Here is a 16481-nt window from a genome sequence, read left to right on the forward strand (position 1 = left end):
CTCAAAATTCTCATCCAGTTATACTTACCCAGATAGGTGAGTTGCCTCAACTGGGTATTGAAGAACCAGTCACAACCTTGGTCCTGACCAGGTGATGGCAGAGATGGAAGGGACTGACCTACCCGACTCCCACACCTTATGAGGATGTCAGGGTAAGGCCACGAGACTGTGTGCACGAGCAGGAGGTAATTCCCAGGCGCAAAGTTGCCAAACGTTGCTGAGTACTTTAAGTGAGAGAACAATACAATAATGCTCATTTAATAAGGAAGGCTTTCCCCAGAAAATAGATACAAAGAAAGCAAGTAGAGTAGGTTAGAAACAGCAGTTCACACCCAGACTACTCTTCTTGCAGAAAATAGGCTTATTTAAATCCACTCCATAATAAATTCATAACCAGAGCTACAGAATCTTAGAACATGAGGATGGAAAGACTCTACAAGTTTCTCTTGTTTAACAACCTCAACTAACAGAGAAGAAAAACAAGACAAGTGAATTGACTTGTCCCAGGTCAAACTGCCGTGAGATACAGAGCCAGATCTAGAATTCTTTTCCACTTTTTCCCATCACCTAAAGAGGCAGGCAATGATAGTAGGGCCATCCATTTATAATAGTAATAAGCTAGCACTGTTGGAGCATTTGCTACATGCTCAAGTTCTATTCATACCAAGACATCCAATCTTTCAACAACTCCGTGTGTTACTGCCCCATTTTACAGATGAGGACACTGAGGCAGACAGAGGTTCAGTAACTTGCCCCACACCACAAAGCAGGGGAGTACTGCACCAGGATAGACACAAGGGTATTCACCTCCAGAGTCATCATTCTGCTGCCTTCACCTCATGAAAATTCTCCAAGATGTTCTCCTGGGAACCTCAAGGGAAGGAAATAGCTGTCCTTTCTGAGAAGGTAGGGGAAGGGTGGGAAGGGTTGCTAGAGAGAGGATCAAAGGAGATTCTGCCTTAAACTATGTCCCAAGTCAGACCTGATCTCATGACCCTAAGAAGAATGTATATGAGGAGACAGGAAGAAAAAAATGCATTAAAAGGAAGAAGATGAGCATAAAGAAATCCATTCGAGTATCTTTTTTTCATAAAAATGCACCCACTTTCCACATGGCTATTCCTATCTTGGATGCCCCTAACCATTTGACTCTTTCAACCAACCCCAATGAAGGTCCAGACCTTCATGTGCAAGTTAATCTTTGACCACAAGGTGGCAGTATGCAATGTAAAAATGTTTTGTTAAGACATTTTCTCGGGCTACAAACACTTCTCCCTGAAGAAAATTGGTTCTCCAGGAGTAAATTGGTTCTTCTCCCTGGAGAAGATTGGTTCTTAATCCCTAATATTATAATAATATAATTCTATAGGAGGCTTAGTAGATGTTTTTCATTGTATTAATAAAGTTAAAATTTCAGGTATAACCATTCTGTTATTCAAAGTAAGATTCAAACAGATTCAGAAATTTTCAAGTTTAAAAAATAAAATAAACAATAACCACCATATCTTATATTCAGATTACATTCACTAGGCCAAAATGCTGTGGTGGTTTTAGTTATCAGTGCCAGAAGATGTTAATACCTGTAAACTGCTATTTCACAGAAAAAAAAGATAAGAATCCCTGGGAAATGGTCCATACCAGTAAATGAATTCCTGGGGTTACCTGCAGAGATCTGTTGATCCAAGGGTTCTCAAACTGCACTGAGTAAGTCTCTTGATCCAAGAGCAGAGCCATCCAGCCATAAGGGTTAGACAATGTGTCACGTACATAATTGACTATGGTTGTCTTATTTCTGCTGTCAGTCATGATTAAATCATAAGGAACATCTGGAGCATTAGCTCTAGGGTAATTTAAAAAGAAAAAAATGAGTTGTGAGTTATTTGTCCATTCTGGATCTAATCCACTCCTCTCCCATCAGTGGTAATTCATCTTCTATTCTTCCCATGTGTGTCTTGAGCTATCTTGTCTGTGTATCCATGGAACTTTTAGTAAGCACTCTGCGGGTCAAAATAGCCCAGTGGGAAGACATCACTGGATCATTAATGCATTCCACTGGTCTAGTGGGTTGAAGGTAGTAATACTCAGCTATGAGGCCACTAATAAATGCCATCTTAATGACTTCATATAGCCAAGAATATATAATAGTATTTTTATAAAGAATTGTCCCTGGGCTGATTTTTGCCCTAGACCAATTTTATCAGCATCAGAAAACATATCATATAGTTATTAAATATTTTTATTGGGGCAATAACTCAGACCCAGAACTTAACGTGCCTAGACTCTCAGAAACCCACCTCCAACCACCTGGTAAAAATGGCTTCAGTAGCCTTCCAATCACCTTCCCCAGAAAGAAGAGATGACCTGGCTCCTCTCCTGTGTGCTTGCACAATTCCCAGTGCTTACTCCCACCTAGTGCTGGATTTTTTTGTTTATTAACATAGACTGTGAGATCTTGAAGTTAGAGATATTTTCTCCTTTTTAGTATCCTCTACCCTGGCACAGGGCCTACACCTACGGGCACTCAAATGATGTTTATTACATGAAAGAAGAGTGAATGGATGAACTCTCTCCAAAACAGCTGGTGCCAACTTCCTAATTTATATAAAGCATTTCTAGAAGTGCATTTTAGCAAATGAGGAAATTGAGTCAGAGTACAGCAAAATTGTTATGAATGTCACAAGGTAGAACTAGAAATTTATTAATTTCTACAAATTATACAGAAAGTGATTTTTAAGACTTCACTAGAACATAAAAAGATTTAGCCACATGCTAAGACCCTAAAAGAAAGTCAAAGTGGACAGAAAATAAGAGGCAAAAGTAAAAAAAAAAAAAAAAAAAAATTCAATACACATTATGACTGTCCTTCACCCTTCGGTTTGATTTCCATGAGAATGTTCAACTGTGGCATTTTGCTGCAGGCAGATAATTAAATTCTCAAACTAGAGGGAAATGAGACAAAGGAGGATGTTGGGTTTTCAAAGTAAGGTGTGGCCTGCGCATATCCAAAGCCGATTTACAATCCCGTGCATTTTATAGAAAGAAAACTGTTTTTAGTGTTAAATGCTTGGGTACTATGGTCAAATGGGTATAAATTGGGAATCTATATTTGCATACACTAGATAGATGAATTTGGGCAAATTACTGACCCTCTTTAGGATTTAATTTGCTTTTTCTAAAATGGAGGCAACAACAGTATGTATCTTTGATATATATCTACTGTGAAACTTAGAGATAATATATGTATTCAGTCATCACCACTAAGCCCAGTAATATCTACTCACAGCTCATTTATTTTTTTTTAATTTTTTTAAGTTTATTTATTTTTGAGACAGAGAGAGACAGAGCATGAACGGGGGAGGGTCAGAGAGAGAGGGAGACACAGAATCGGAAGCAGGCTCCAGGCTCTGAGCCATCAGCCCAGAGCCCGACACGGGGCTCGAACTCACAGACCGCGAGATCATGACCTGAGCCGAAGTCGGACACTCAACCGACTGAGCCACCCAGGCGCCCCTACTCACAGCTCATTTAAAAAAGAACCTCATATGTGCCAGATTTGCCATTCTGTACTATTTATTTTAATGTTTAGCAATGTACCCATGGTATTTGGTCATTTAAAAACACACTCAAAACTTTTCATGGTACAGATCCTTGGCCCAGGAAATGCAGTATTTTATACATACTTCTTGTAAGAATAAATGTGTTTCTTTCATTCATTAATTAATAAAATGAAAGGAATTTAAAAATGCTCAGAAATTTGAGGGAGAAAGAAAACTACTCTTTCCCCAGATTTCCCTATGCAGCATTAACTGAACCTTTAGAAGTTTTGGAGGGGGATTTTCTGTCCTTGGGCTTGGGATATTTAGCATTTTTCATATGTATACGAGGATTCAGACTGGAACTAAAGAACAATCCTAAACTCGTATTTTTAGAATGGACATAAAGGTCATCTATCCTAACTTCCAATCCATTGCAAAAATTCCCTCCAAATTTCTGCCTGTCCCTTCTGCTAGTTATGAGATATTCATATCCTCCCATAGAAGATCATTACATTTATGGAGTTTATTTTTACATTTTAATCTTTAGGCAATCTTTAGAAAGCTAACTTTTCTTCCTTGTATTTTCTAGCCATTTGTCCTCAGTCGTCATGACTCTCTATGCCTCCAACTAAAACCGTGCATCCCAGAGTCCCAGGAGAATATCCAGCACAATGTGGTCCAACCAATGCATTTTAAAAAGTCTTATGAGAAATAAATGTAAAACAAATATGTTAAGAGGAGATAAAGTTGGAACCAAGAACTACCAAAGAGGTAGAGAGGTTGGCTGCAGCAGGTATAGTGATCAGTATGTAAAGTGGGATTCTTCACAGTCCACAGAATGATTCTGAGTATTTGAGATTCTGCAAGTATCATGGTTTCATGAGTTCAAACCCTGCATCTGGCTTTATGCTGGTAGCATAGAGCCTGCCTTGGATTCTCTGTCTCCCTCTCCCTCTGCCACTCCCTCATTCACTCTGTCTCCGTCTCTCTCAAAATAAATAAATAAACTTTTTTAATCTATCAATTGGGGGGGTGGTGCCAGGGTGGCTCAGTCGGTTGAGCGTCCAACTTTGGCTTAGGTCATGATCTCACTGCTCTTGAGTTCAAATCCTGTGCTAACAGCTGGGAGCCTGGAGCCTGCTTCAGATAGTGTCTCCATCTCTCTGCACCTCCCCTGCTTTCTCTTTCTCAAATTTAAAATTTAAAAAAACATTAAAAATTCTAAAAATTAAAAGAAAAATCAATGGGGTAGATATTTCCACAAATGCTTCTTGATTTCAGTGATGTGGCCCCAAGAATCTTCCTGATAATTTTGACTAGAATTAATTCTCAACTTTCTAACAGTATCACATTTATAAATCAACATTTAGGGTACAATTTCTCCTGGTTCTATTGTTTGTAACTCCAATTATTGAAGGAGTCATTTTTTAGACCATACTCTCCATTTTCCAAAAGCTCTTATAAACATGACCTCCTCCTCAAATATTGTAAACCCACTACACACTAACATTAATTCAGTTATGTTTGTCTCTGGGACAGTTGTACCTTCCTTCTGATGCCCTTGCCCTTCTAAGCAGCATCCAATAATCTTATGCTAACTGTCTGATCAACCAGAGGCCCATCATAGCACATTGTGATACTAAATTATCCTTTCCTCTTCCTTCTTCATGCATTGCCCCGACTCTCCCATGCCATCCCATCCATCTCAACTAAAGTTTACGTGGGATGCAGTTTTACAGGTACTCATGGGCAGCACCATCTTCGTGTAATTCAATCCATGTAGAGAAGGAGGTTATCAAATATACCTTTATTCAACTGGTAGTGGAAATGGTGCATTCCAAAAACAAATTTAAAATGTCAAACACCCATCTCCCCATAGGCAAGATGCCTTGTGTTGACCATCACTGGGGGCCAAAACTCCAAAGTCAAATCAGCTCCTATCCTTCTAGGCCAAATGCCAGAAGTGACAATGGTGGGCTCTTCTGAAAAGCACCAAAAGAACATCAAGACTCGAAGAACACCATGAAGAGAATTTACCAACCATAATGACTACAATTTTCACTTGCCCTAAATAGCCACCAATTTCCCTGTGCCCTAAATAGCCACCAATCTCCCTCTCTTTACTGTTAATGAAGCAAAGGAGCACAAAAGTATTTCTAATTTGGAGGAGCCAAGGGAGTCTGCATGGGCCATTAGCAGCAGAGAGCTTCATTACTAGGGGAAGAAGTCTCTCCCTGAACTTCTCATGGCTTTATGTGCAAGAAATCAGGAGGCAACCAGTCCATTTTAAATGTTAACCCTTACCTCTGCATCAGCAACAGCTCTGGGTATAATCAAAAAGACAAAAGAACAACAAACCATTCCTTTCCTTTTCCTGCTCAAAGGGGTGCCTTAAGTTTTATTCTTTTTTTTTTTTAATAACGAAGCTTGTTTTTAACTAAGGGATATTTTCCTTTAGAAATGTAGCACTATCGCTTGATAAAACTTCCCAGCCTAAGTACCAATTTAAAATACTAGTCGCATAAACAGTTGTGTAATTTAGTGCCCATATACTGTGTAGAACTGTTGAATGTATACTGCCCACAAAGGATTTGTTAGGCAATCAACAATACCAATGAGAACAAATATTAACTCCCTGGTTTGTGTTTACCATTAGCTTACTTTTCCTGAGGGTCCATATCTCTGTATTAAGACAAACACTGCATTGAGCTCTAAATGCTCTCAATTCAGAACAATTGTGAAATAAACCCCTTGTAATTACACATCTCCTAAGCCAGACACATCCTAATAACTAGCCTCAAATGGTGCTGCATCTCTTGAATATCCACGCTTACTGCTGTCACTCTCATCTTTTACTGCACAGAGTACAAAATCGAAATTTTGAGCACAGCCAACATTTTTTTGTGTGTGACAAAGCCCTGCTTGAGCACCCTTTAAAATACATTGAGCTCATAACAAGTCTTTGTCAGAAATCCATCATCCTACCTCTAAGCTGGCACCATCCAGTGATATTTTATATGTATCAATAATTTTTATATACCCTTATTAAGAAACACCTAAAAATATTTCTCATTCTGAGTAAGACACCTAAAAAGAGGAAGAAAGCCACAACATTAAGTCTTTACCCCAAACTTTTAATAATCCTCAAATTCACAGGGGTGCCTGGGTGACTTTGGCTCAGGTCATTATCTCCTGGTTTGTGAGTTCGAGTCCCGCGACGAGATCTGTGCTAACAGCTCAGAGACTGGAGCCTGCTTCAGATTATGTGTCTCCTACTCTCTCTACCCCTCCCATGCTCATGCTCTCTCAATAATAAATAAACATTAAAAATTTAAAGAAAAAATAATCCTCGTATTCACATACAAAATAGAACTGGTAAGCAGAGAGGAAGCCATATGATTTAATAATCCTTGTCTTTCTGATGGGTGTACCCCAACATCACTCCATCATGACTTTGTGGGTCTCTATTTCTGTTTGTCTTTTTTCAGAGTTGGCTGAAGTAATAATAATGTAATTTAGAGAAGCCCTGGAATCAACCTAGCATCTCCTCAAAGGTAGTGTCTATAGTTTTTACGGCACACTTAGGACAATACTTCTCATTATATCTTAATCTATGAAGAGAAGAAATAGATGCCAACTATCCTACCTAAAATAATCCTTCATACACTTCTCTTGATCTGTTGAATTCAGTCAGAATGAGTACCTCAGAACATGTGAATATCACCATCGGAGTTATGCCCCCAGGGAGTAAACAACCATTTGTCAGGGATATTTAAAAACAATGTTACTATATATCAGGTAGGGAGTTAGACTAAGAAACTTGTCTTCCTGGGGGGCCTGGTTGTCACAGTCGCTTAAGCAGTTAAGTACCTGATTTTGGCTCAGGTCATGATCTCATGGTTCATGAGTTCTAGCCCCACATCATGGGGCTCTGTGCTGATAGCTCCTAGCCCACTTCTGATTCTCTTTCTCTCTTACTACTCCTCCTTTGCTCACGTGCATATGTGCACACATGCTCTCTCATAAACCAATCAATAAACAAACAAACAAATTTATCTTCCCTTTTCTAAACACACACACATACCAGGGGCTGTGGTGGAACTGACCAATGCTTACTCATGAACTTTGCCAGGCACTCAACCCAAGGCTGTGTTCAGTGACAGCATACCTACCATCAGTAGGAATGAATAGGTCATAGGAGAGTATTTTCACCATGAAATTGGGCAAATGCTACAAATCAGGGCTTTTTATTCTAGAGAGCTAGTTGTTAAACACTTACCAGCACACTACTGTGCCCCTTTATTATTCATGAAATTTAATAACCATGTAGTATTGTTGATGATATTTCTCAGTCTGAGGTCTGTTATGAGTTTTAGATCTTTTTCTATTTTATTTCTGTAACCTCTGCTGATAAGAAAGGATAATACTTCTTGGAATTTTCCTGTCTCACTTTTTTTTTCTTTTGAGGACTGAAAAGATACCATTAGCAATGCTGTGCCTTTATCCCTAGGAAACAGAGTTAGGCGATTATTAAAGGAAAAGCTAGGCCAAAATTTCCATTTGAACTCTTCTTTACTTTTGCATTCACAGAGGCAGGGGGTGCCTTATACTTTGAACACTGACACATTAACAGCAGTTACATAGGTAAAAACTGAACGCAAGCACTACAGGAGAGGATATTAAGCAAGATCTAAGAATCAAGGTGATCAACAAGAACTTTAACCTTTTCTTTTCCAGAAGTAGGAAGAAAGAAAAAGAAGGTATTGGGGCACAATGAATCAAAGAATGTCCTCAATGACTCCAAATTCTATGATTAGCTGGAAGGTTTTGCTGGATCAGTAGAGCATCACATAACTGTTGGAAAGTATTCCTTATTTTTGAAGAATTGGATTAAGTTACATTTGAGCTTACTTAATTCCCTTGCCAGGCATTTGTTGCTCAGAAACATAAAATCGATAGTATTTTATTCAGTTAGCAGTATATTTATATGTTGTTTTGTAAATTACAGCTGTAAAATAGACATAAAATATGTCTTTTTACAGATGACATTTATTAAGTACTCACTATATGCCAGGCAATGACCTTGTGAGATAAATACCATTATGTCCATTTTATTGATGTGAGAACTGAAGCAAAGAAAGTAATTTCTCCAGAAAAATACTTCTTAGGAAGTGGGGGGCAGTTATGACTTGTACCCACAAATAACTCTTACTTCTCTATTCTTTAGTCTTTTAAAAATAATTTCAAATACATGCTTGTGTCCTAACTATTTTATGTACATCTTATAAATTTAGAGGGACTGGTTGGCCAACCTGCAATGTCTTACAAACTCTTTTAATTTGTCCCACACTCAATAGAGTGAATGATTAGAGAGAGATCATGGTTTGATTTATTGATATTTGAATAAGTCCATGACAAATGAAATACCTGTAGAGTGCTCTAGACAACGACAATGACGACGACTACTACTACTAATAGTAATAATAATTCCCAGATTGTAATTGTGAGGGTTGAGTTCCTATTCTCCCCATTACAACAATGCATCTAAAACACCAGGGAAAGAAAACAGCTGCAACTGCAGGCAAACTACTAATTCAGCAGGGGTGGGTAGGGGTAGAGAAAGAAGGAATCAGCTGTTGAAATGCATCATCTGGCCAACTGAAAGCTTCAGGAAAGCAAAAGCCTAGAAGACATTATAAAAGAACATTCTTAAATATTACATTTTCCTAGGAGTTTAGAAATAAAGACAGGATAGTATTTTAAACTTGGGTCTCCAAAACAAAAGTTGAGTGCCATGAACTCCTCATAAACATGTCCTAGCAGAGAAATGGACAGTAAGGACATTAGAGGAAAATTTGGGGAAGTCAATAATTTTTTTGACTTATATTCATTTATTAAATACTAATTTTAGGGGCGCCTGGGTGGCTCAGTTGGTTAAGCGTCCGACTTCAGCTCAGGTCACGATCTCACGGTCCGTGAGTTCGAGCCCCGCATCAGGTTCTGGGCTGATGGCTCAGAGCTTGGAGCCTGCTTCCGATTCTGTGTCTCCCTCTCTCTCTGACCCTCCCCCGTTCATGCTCTGTCTCTCTCTGTCCCAAAAATAAATAAACGTTAAAAAAATTTTTTAAAAAAATGCTAATTTTATTGAGTCACTATGTGTTCAGCATGATACTGGGCACTGTAATTTGAACAAAGAAACAGCTAAGCCCTATCCCTGCCCTGCTTACCATCTACAAGAGATGGACAATTTATAGAGCTATACAGGACATTTGAGTATCGGGCAGAGCAAATATAGATAGCCAACACACAGCAGGGATACCAAAACCTGTTCAGGAAACTCAGGGAAGCTTACTCAAGAAAATAACCTTCATGCTGAGTTCACAGAAACTGAACCTTATGAACTGAAAGGCACAGAGAAGTTGAGCGTGGCTGAGGCATGGGATGTATGGAAGGGATGGCAAAGCACTGAGCGATGATGCTACAACCATAAACAGGGAGCAAGTCATGAAGGACCTGTGAGACAGTAACACTGTGGGATTGTCTTTGAGAGTCACTGGAAGCTCTTAAAAAGTTCTAAGCAAAGGAATGAATGGATGGCAAGACCAGATCTGCATTTACAAAGTTCAAGGATGAGGTCACAGCAAGACAGCAAGCTAACAGGCTGTTGTCATCCAATAGGTGAGAGAAATAGAGTGGGAAACTTGGGATGGAGAGAAGTACAAAGACTGAAGAGGGATTTTTTATTTTAAGAGATAAAATGGACAGGACTTGGCAGGTGATATATGTGAAAAATGAGGTAAAAGATGAGTCAAGGATGACTCCACGCTTCTGGTTTAGATGACTGAAGCATTTGCCTGAACACCCAGGAAGCCTCAACATCCAGAGAGGAACAATCTATGGATAAAGAACAAAAATTCAGTTCTAACAAGTCAAATTTGAGATGGCTAGTATATACTCTAGTGGAAACATTAAAGCATTTTTGCTCAATAGAAATATAATAGAAGCCGTGAACACAAGGCACAAGTATAATCTTAAATTTATAGAAGCCACATTAAAAAAGTAAAATGAGGGCACCTGGGTGGCTCAGTCAGTTGAGCATCTGATTTTGGCTCACTTCATGATTTCACAGTTCGTGAGTTCGAGCCCCACCTTGGGCTTCACGCTGTTAGTGTGGAGCCTGCTTGGGATTCTCTCTCTGTCCCTCTTTCTCTGGCCCTTCCCCACTTGTACTCTCTCTCTAAAAATAAATAAATAAACTTAAAAAAATATTTTAAAGTAAAATGAAACAGGTGAAATTAATTTTAATATATTTAACCTACTCTATCCAAAATACTATTTCAACATAATAAAAATAAACAAGTTATTGAGATCTCTGGTTTTTTTCTCTGACATCTTAGAAATATGGATTACTTTACTCTTACAGTACATCTCAATTGGACTAGCCACATTTTAAGTGCTTCGTAGCTATTTGTGGCTAGTGGCTACAACATTGGACACTGCAGAACATCAGGGCAATTGGATAAATGGGTCTGGAATTCAGTAGAGCAGTATAGACTAGAGGAAAAAAGTCTGGAAGCATCACTCTATGTTTAACTGAAATGGTAAAGTAACCCAGATCACCTTGGAAAAGTATAACTTGAGAAGAAGGGAAAGTGCCGCACAGAACTTAACAAACATTAACATTTATTTTTTTAAGTAATCTCTATACCAACATGGGACTTGAACTCACAACTCTGGGATCTAGAGTTGCCGGCTCTACCGACTGAGCCAGCCAGGTGCCCCAATGTTAGCATTTAAGAGACAGGGAGGAGAGCTTATATCAAGGAGATGTGGAAGGAGCACACAACAAACTCTTGGTAATATTATCTTTGTTCCATGTAATTATCCCTATTCTGAAGAAAACATCTATCTAAATGTAGGGGAAGCAATACATCCAAGAACGACGTGAGGCACATCATCACGATGGGACCTCTGGAGAAAAACAGTTGCTGACCTATTTTTCTGAAATGAGGTCCTGACTTACACAATGGGGCTAACACCATCCCTGTTTTCTCAGGAAAGATGGGGTTGATAGCATGAGTCTTGAAGTAATAGAAGCTGAGAAAAGAACACTACCCAGAAGATCTGTGGCTCCTATAGAAAGCATGTTTTCACAACTGGTGAGAGAGAGAAGCAGCAGTCATGTGAACGAAGCACATTGTCATTTTAACAAAACATAAACTAGACTCTGCCTTGGAGAGGGTGGGAATTTCTTCTTCCCCTGATTATAAAGTATTATTACCAACTTCAAATATATGCATATATCTCTGTCAACTCAACTGTTATGGTTCAAGTCAGAGGAAACGATAAAAAAGGAAGTGCCACAAACATGAGTACACATCAGACCTAAATAAGGTAGTGAGAAACAGAAACAGAAATACAAGGTCTCCAATGTCAAACAAAAAACTTACAGTGGAATTGGACCATGGAGGGGGCCTTTCCAGGAAGAAATCACACTCCAGCCACTTAGCTGTTAGCAAAGGGGAATGGATGCCTTGTTTATGCAACTCCAAGAGGCCTCACGCCCTGCCCTTGGTGGGGGGGGGACCTCTTGCAGGGGGAGGGAGGTAAGAGCTGAGAGTGAAGACAGCAGGGGGCTTGTGCCATATCAGATCTCCATCAACATGCAACCCCAAAAGATCAAGACTGTGGGAGCTTTGTAAATCAACTCTTAGGGTGCTTGCTCCAGGGCAAATAGCACAACAAATTAATCCTTTCTCCATGAAATGCAGCAAAGTTTGTATCCACGCTGAATTCAAATTGCTCATTAGCTCTGACATGTTCCTAATGAGGTTATAATGCTCTGGGACAGAGATCAAGTCACTAAGTACAAATAACTAGAGATAGAATCATAGGAAAATAAAGTTAGAAGGACCTTAGAGCAGTGCTCCTAAAACTTTAATAAAAATCACCTAGTGATTCTGATCCAGGATGTGTGTGGTGGGACCTGAGGTGGCTCATGTCTAAGGAGCTCCCAGGTGATGCTGATGTACTTTGACTAGCAAAGCACAAGAGATCATTGAATTCAGTCTCCTTATCCTAGAGATAAGGAAACTAGCTCCAAGAGACTTATAAGTGGGAGTGTTCTGAGACTTCCCTGAGACTATTTTGGGGTAGTTGGGCATTTGCCTATAGACCTGTCGTGCACCTGAAAAATTTTAAGTAGAAGTGTAGGGAGTAGGGTAACCAATCATCCTGGATTCCTCAAGGCCGAGACATGAGATTTTCTATTTTACAACCAGGAGAACTCCAGATAAACCAAGACAAGTCGTTCATCCTAGTAAGACTCTTTTGAATCTACTCATAATACTATATCAGGATTATTACCATTTTTACCTTGTCAGTCCCTGAGTGCTGGGATCATAACCTACTGTTAAGGTAACCACCTAAGCATCCTGTCCTGAATATTTCCAAGAATAAATGCTTAGCCAAGATTATATCTGCAGAGCCTGTTAACATCACATCACTAAGTACCTTTCTTTTTCAATTTTTAAAGTTTTTTTTTATTTGAAAAGAGTTGGCACGCGATGTTACATTAGTTTCAGATATATAACATAGTGATTCAACTCTGTACATTATGTCCACCACAAGCGTAGCTACCATCTGCCACCATACAAGGCTATTAAAATACCATTGACTATGTTCCCTGTACTATACCTTTTATTCCCATGACTTATTCATTCCACAACTGGAAGCCTGTATCTCCTACTCCCCTGCTTAGCACTTTTCCAAGAGACAGTCTCCAGTAGTTCTCAAAGTAAGGCATAAAAAAGGAATATCAAAAACACAGTCAAATAAATACACAAACACATCATGCTCTTTTTAACTACACAAATCTATTAATTTTCCCATTTGAAAAGAAAGGCATATAAAAAATACATCACTAACTTTTATAAATCTCATTCATTAAAAACATCTTTGGCAAAATCACTAAACTAACAATAATACTCAGGATGCATCCTTGAGAATGAAAACAGGAAGTATGCACTGCACAAACGAAATGATTAGAAATGAAAATATATCTCTCCACATTGCTATTGTGCTCACTAGAATTAGACCCATTAACATCTGATAGACTAATAAACAGTTGAGAAGGCAAAAGCAGAGAATTTTAAGACTATTCAATGTTAGCACTGTACTGCTAAGGTTTCCAAAAGAGAATGTCAGGAAACTAATTCCATATGCAATCAAAATGCAGACTTAGTGCCGTCCTGATGGCATTCACTTACTGTGGAGTTTTCCTGTTTAAATAAGATGCCAACATGGTCTGCCTGAATCACTTGACTTAATATTCATGCACTTAGGACACTTAAAACAATGGAAGGAAAGAAGTGTGGCTAAATATATGCAATGCATTTGAAATAGGTAAAAGATAGAACCCTAGACACTCAGCAATCATTACCTGGAAATTAAAGAGGGCAGAAGCAATCCTATTATGCATTATAAACAGCCTAGCTGCTGACTTAATGGTACTTTGACTAGCATAGCCAAGGAGTCCTTGCTCCAATATTAATAGGAAATGTATTGTACGAATCCAATAGTTCATGAAATTAACAAGGAAAATGAACTGGAGTGGAGCAACTTTGCAAATAATAGGAAGGCATCATCAATTGCTTCCCCAGAGCATACTGAACACTTAAAAAGAGCTTGGGGAGACATGTATATAAATGAGAATGGACATTGTAAGAATTTTTTAATAATATTTCTAATTTAAATATCTTTCTTTGACAAAGCAGGAAATAAAATCCAATGGAAAAAAAGACAGTCTCTTCAGCAAATCATGCTCGGAAAACTGGACAATGACATGCAGAAGAATGACCCTGGACCAGTTTCTTACACCATACACAAAAATAAACTCAAAATGAATGAAAGACCTAAATGTAAGACAGGAAGCAATGAAAATCCTAGAGGAGAAAACAGGAAACAACCTCTTTGATCTTGGCCACAGCAACTTCTCGACATGTCTCCAGAGGCAAAGGAAACAAAAGCAAAAATGAACTATAGGGACCTCATCCAGATAAAAACTTTTGCACTGTGAAGGAAACAATCAGCAAAACTAAAAGGCAACCAACGGGATGGGAGAAGATGGTTGCAAATGACAAATCAGATAAAGGGTTAGTATCAAAATCTATAAAGAACTTATCAAACTCAACACCCAAGAAACAAATAATCCAGTGAAGAAATGGGCAAAAGACATGAATAGACAATTTTCCAAAGACATCCAGATGGCCAACAGACACATGAAAAAAATGCTCAGCATCAGTCATCATCAGGGAAATACAAATCAAAACCACAATGAGATACCACCTTACACCTGCCAAAATGGCTAAAATTAACAACTCAGACAACAAGAGATGTTGGCAAGAATGCAGAGAAAGAGGAACATTTTTGCACTATTGGTAGGAATACAAACTGGTGCAGCCATTCTGGAAAATGGTATGCAGGTTCAACAAAAACTTAAAAATAGAACTACCCTATGACCCAGCAATTGCACTACTAGGTATTTATCCAAAGGATACAAAATGCTGATTCAAAGGGGTACATGCACCCTAATGTTTACAGCAGCACTATTGACAATAGCCAAAGTATGGAAAGAGCACAAATGTCCATTGACTGATGAAGGGATAAAGATGTGGTAGATATATATACAATGGGATATTACTCAGCAATCAAAAAGAATGAAATGTTGCCATTTGCAACAAGGTGGATAGAACTAGAGTGTATTATGCTAAGCTAAATAAGTCAGAGAGACAAATATGATTTCACTCATATGTGGAATTTAAGTTACAAAACAGATGAACATAAGGGAAGTGAAGCAAAAATCATATAAAAACAGAGAGAGAAAAACCATAAGAGATTCATATACACAGAGAACAAACTGAGGGTTGCTGGCAAGGTGCTGGGTATGGGAAAGGGCTAAAGGTATGAGGGGCATTAAGAAGGACACTTGCTGGGATGAGCACTGGGTGTTATATGTAAGTGATGAATCACTAAAATTCTATTCCTAAAGTCTTTATTATACTACATGTTAACTAACTTGGATTTAAATTAAAAAATATAAATTTTTCAAAAAATAAAAAAATAAAATAAAATACCACTACAAAGTTAAAAAGTTACTTTTCAAATTCTCTGTTGGTTCCAAGTCTTTTTAAGAAGATGCCATTAGCTCAAAATGTCAATAAGAGGTCATGGGCTAAGTGATCTGGTCTACTAATATTGAAAGTTAGCTGTCATTTGAATAAGCCTCAAACTACCATAAACTTATGATTTGACAGCTGTCAAGCGTATTCCCATATCATTTTTATCTAACTAAATATTTTTAATAGGATATAGAAAACAATATCCCTTCAATAAACAGCCCCAACCCCAACAGCCTGAATGATATGCTCACTGGCAAGCTGATCAGTATGGTTAATTCAACTTACAAACCAATAGACATACGATGAAAGTGAACATCTTCCCCACAGACACTGCCATGAACAATCTGACTGAAGCTTGCGTTGACCAAACAAGAAGCTGGAAGGGTTTCCATAGAAGCAAGAATATGACTTCTATTTCTCCCAGACAGAGACCCATCCACATCTTCCAAAATTGCTGAATAAGGAAATGGAAATGCTACTAAATTTGGAGAGTTTATAAATTTCAACTGGTCGGTCTTCACAGGAAATCCACCTATAAATTGGAAGACAGAAAGGCTGTTACACGCGGCACAAAAGACTGTTGTAAGAAATGGCAGCTGAATTCACTAGGATGTTTTAGCACTTTAAACTGCATATTTATAGAGTTATGATTCACTTATTTATTCAAGAAAAATCCACTGAGTGTTTACCATATTCCAGGATTTGTGGTATGAGCTAGAGACACAGACAGGAACAAGATCAGTATTGGCAATGCCTTCACGCAGCC

General features: G+C 38.5%; 1 protein-coding gene across 1 annotated transcript in view; it reads right to left on the reverse strand.

The window, feature by feature from the left end:
• The window catches only part of PKHD1 (PKHD1 ciliary IPT domain containing fibrocystin/polyductin), a 475560-nt gene that overhangs the window by 237021 nt on the left and 222058 nt on the right, over window positions 1-16481 (reverse strand). The window contains exons 47-49 of the mRNA XM_007095512.3: window positions 16001-16247; window positions 1663-1840; window positions 29-224 (exon numbers count right to left, since the gene is read on the reverse strand). Of these exons, the coding sequence (XP_007095574.2) occupies window positions 29-224; window positions 1663-1840; window positions 16001-16247 (621 nt within the window). The remainder of the gene's footprint in view (window positions 1-28; window positions 225-1662; window positions 1841-16000; window positions 16248-16481) is intronic.

Source organism: Panthera tigris, chromosome B2, assembly GCF_018350195.1.
Source record: "Panthera tigris isolate Pti1 chromosome B2, P.tigris_Pti1_mat1.1, whole genome shotgun sequence".
In the NCBI taxonomy this organism is placed as follows: domain Eukaryota; kingdom Metazoa; phylum Chordata; class Mammalia; order Carnivora; family Felidae; genus Panthera; species Panthera tigris.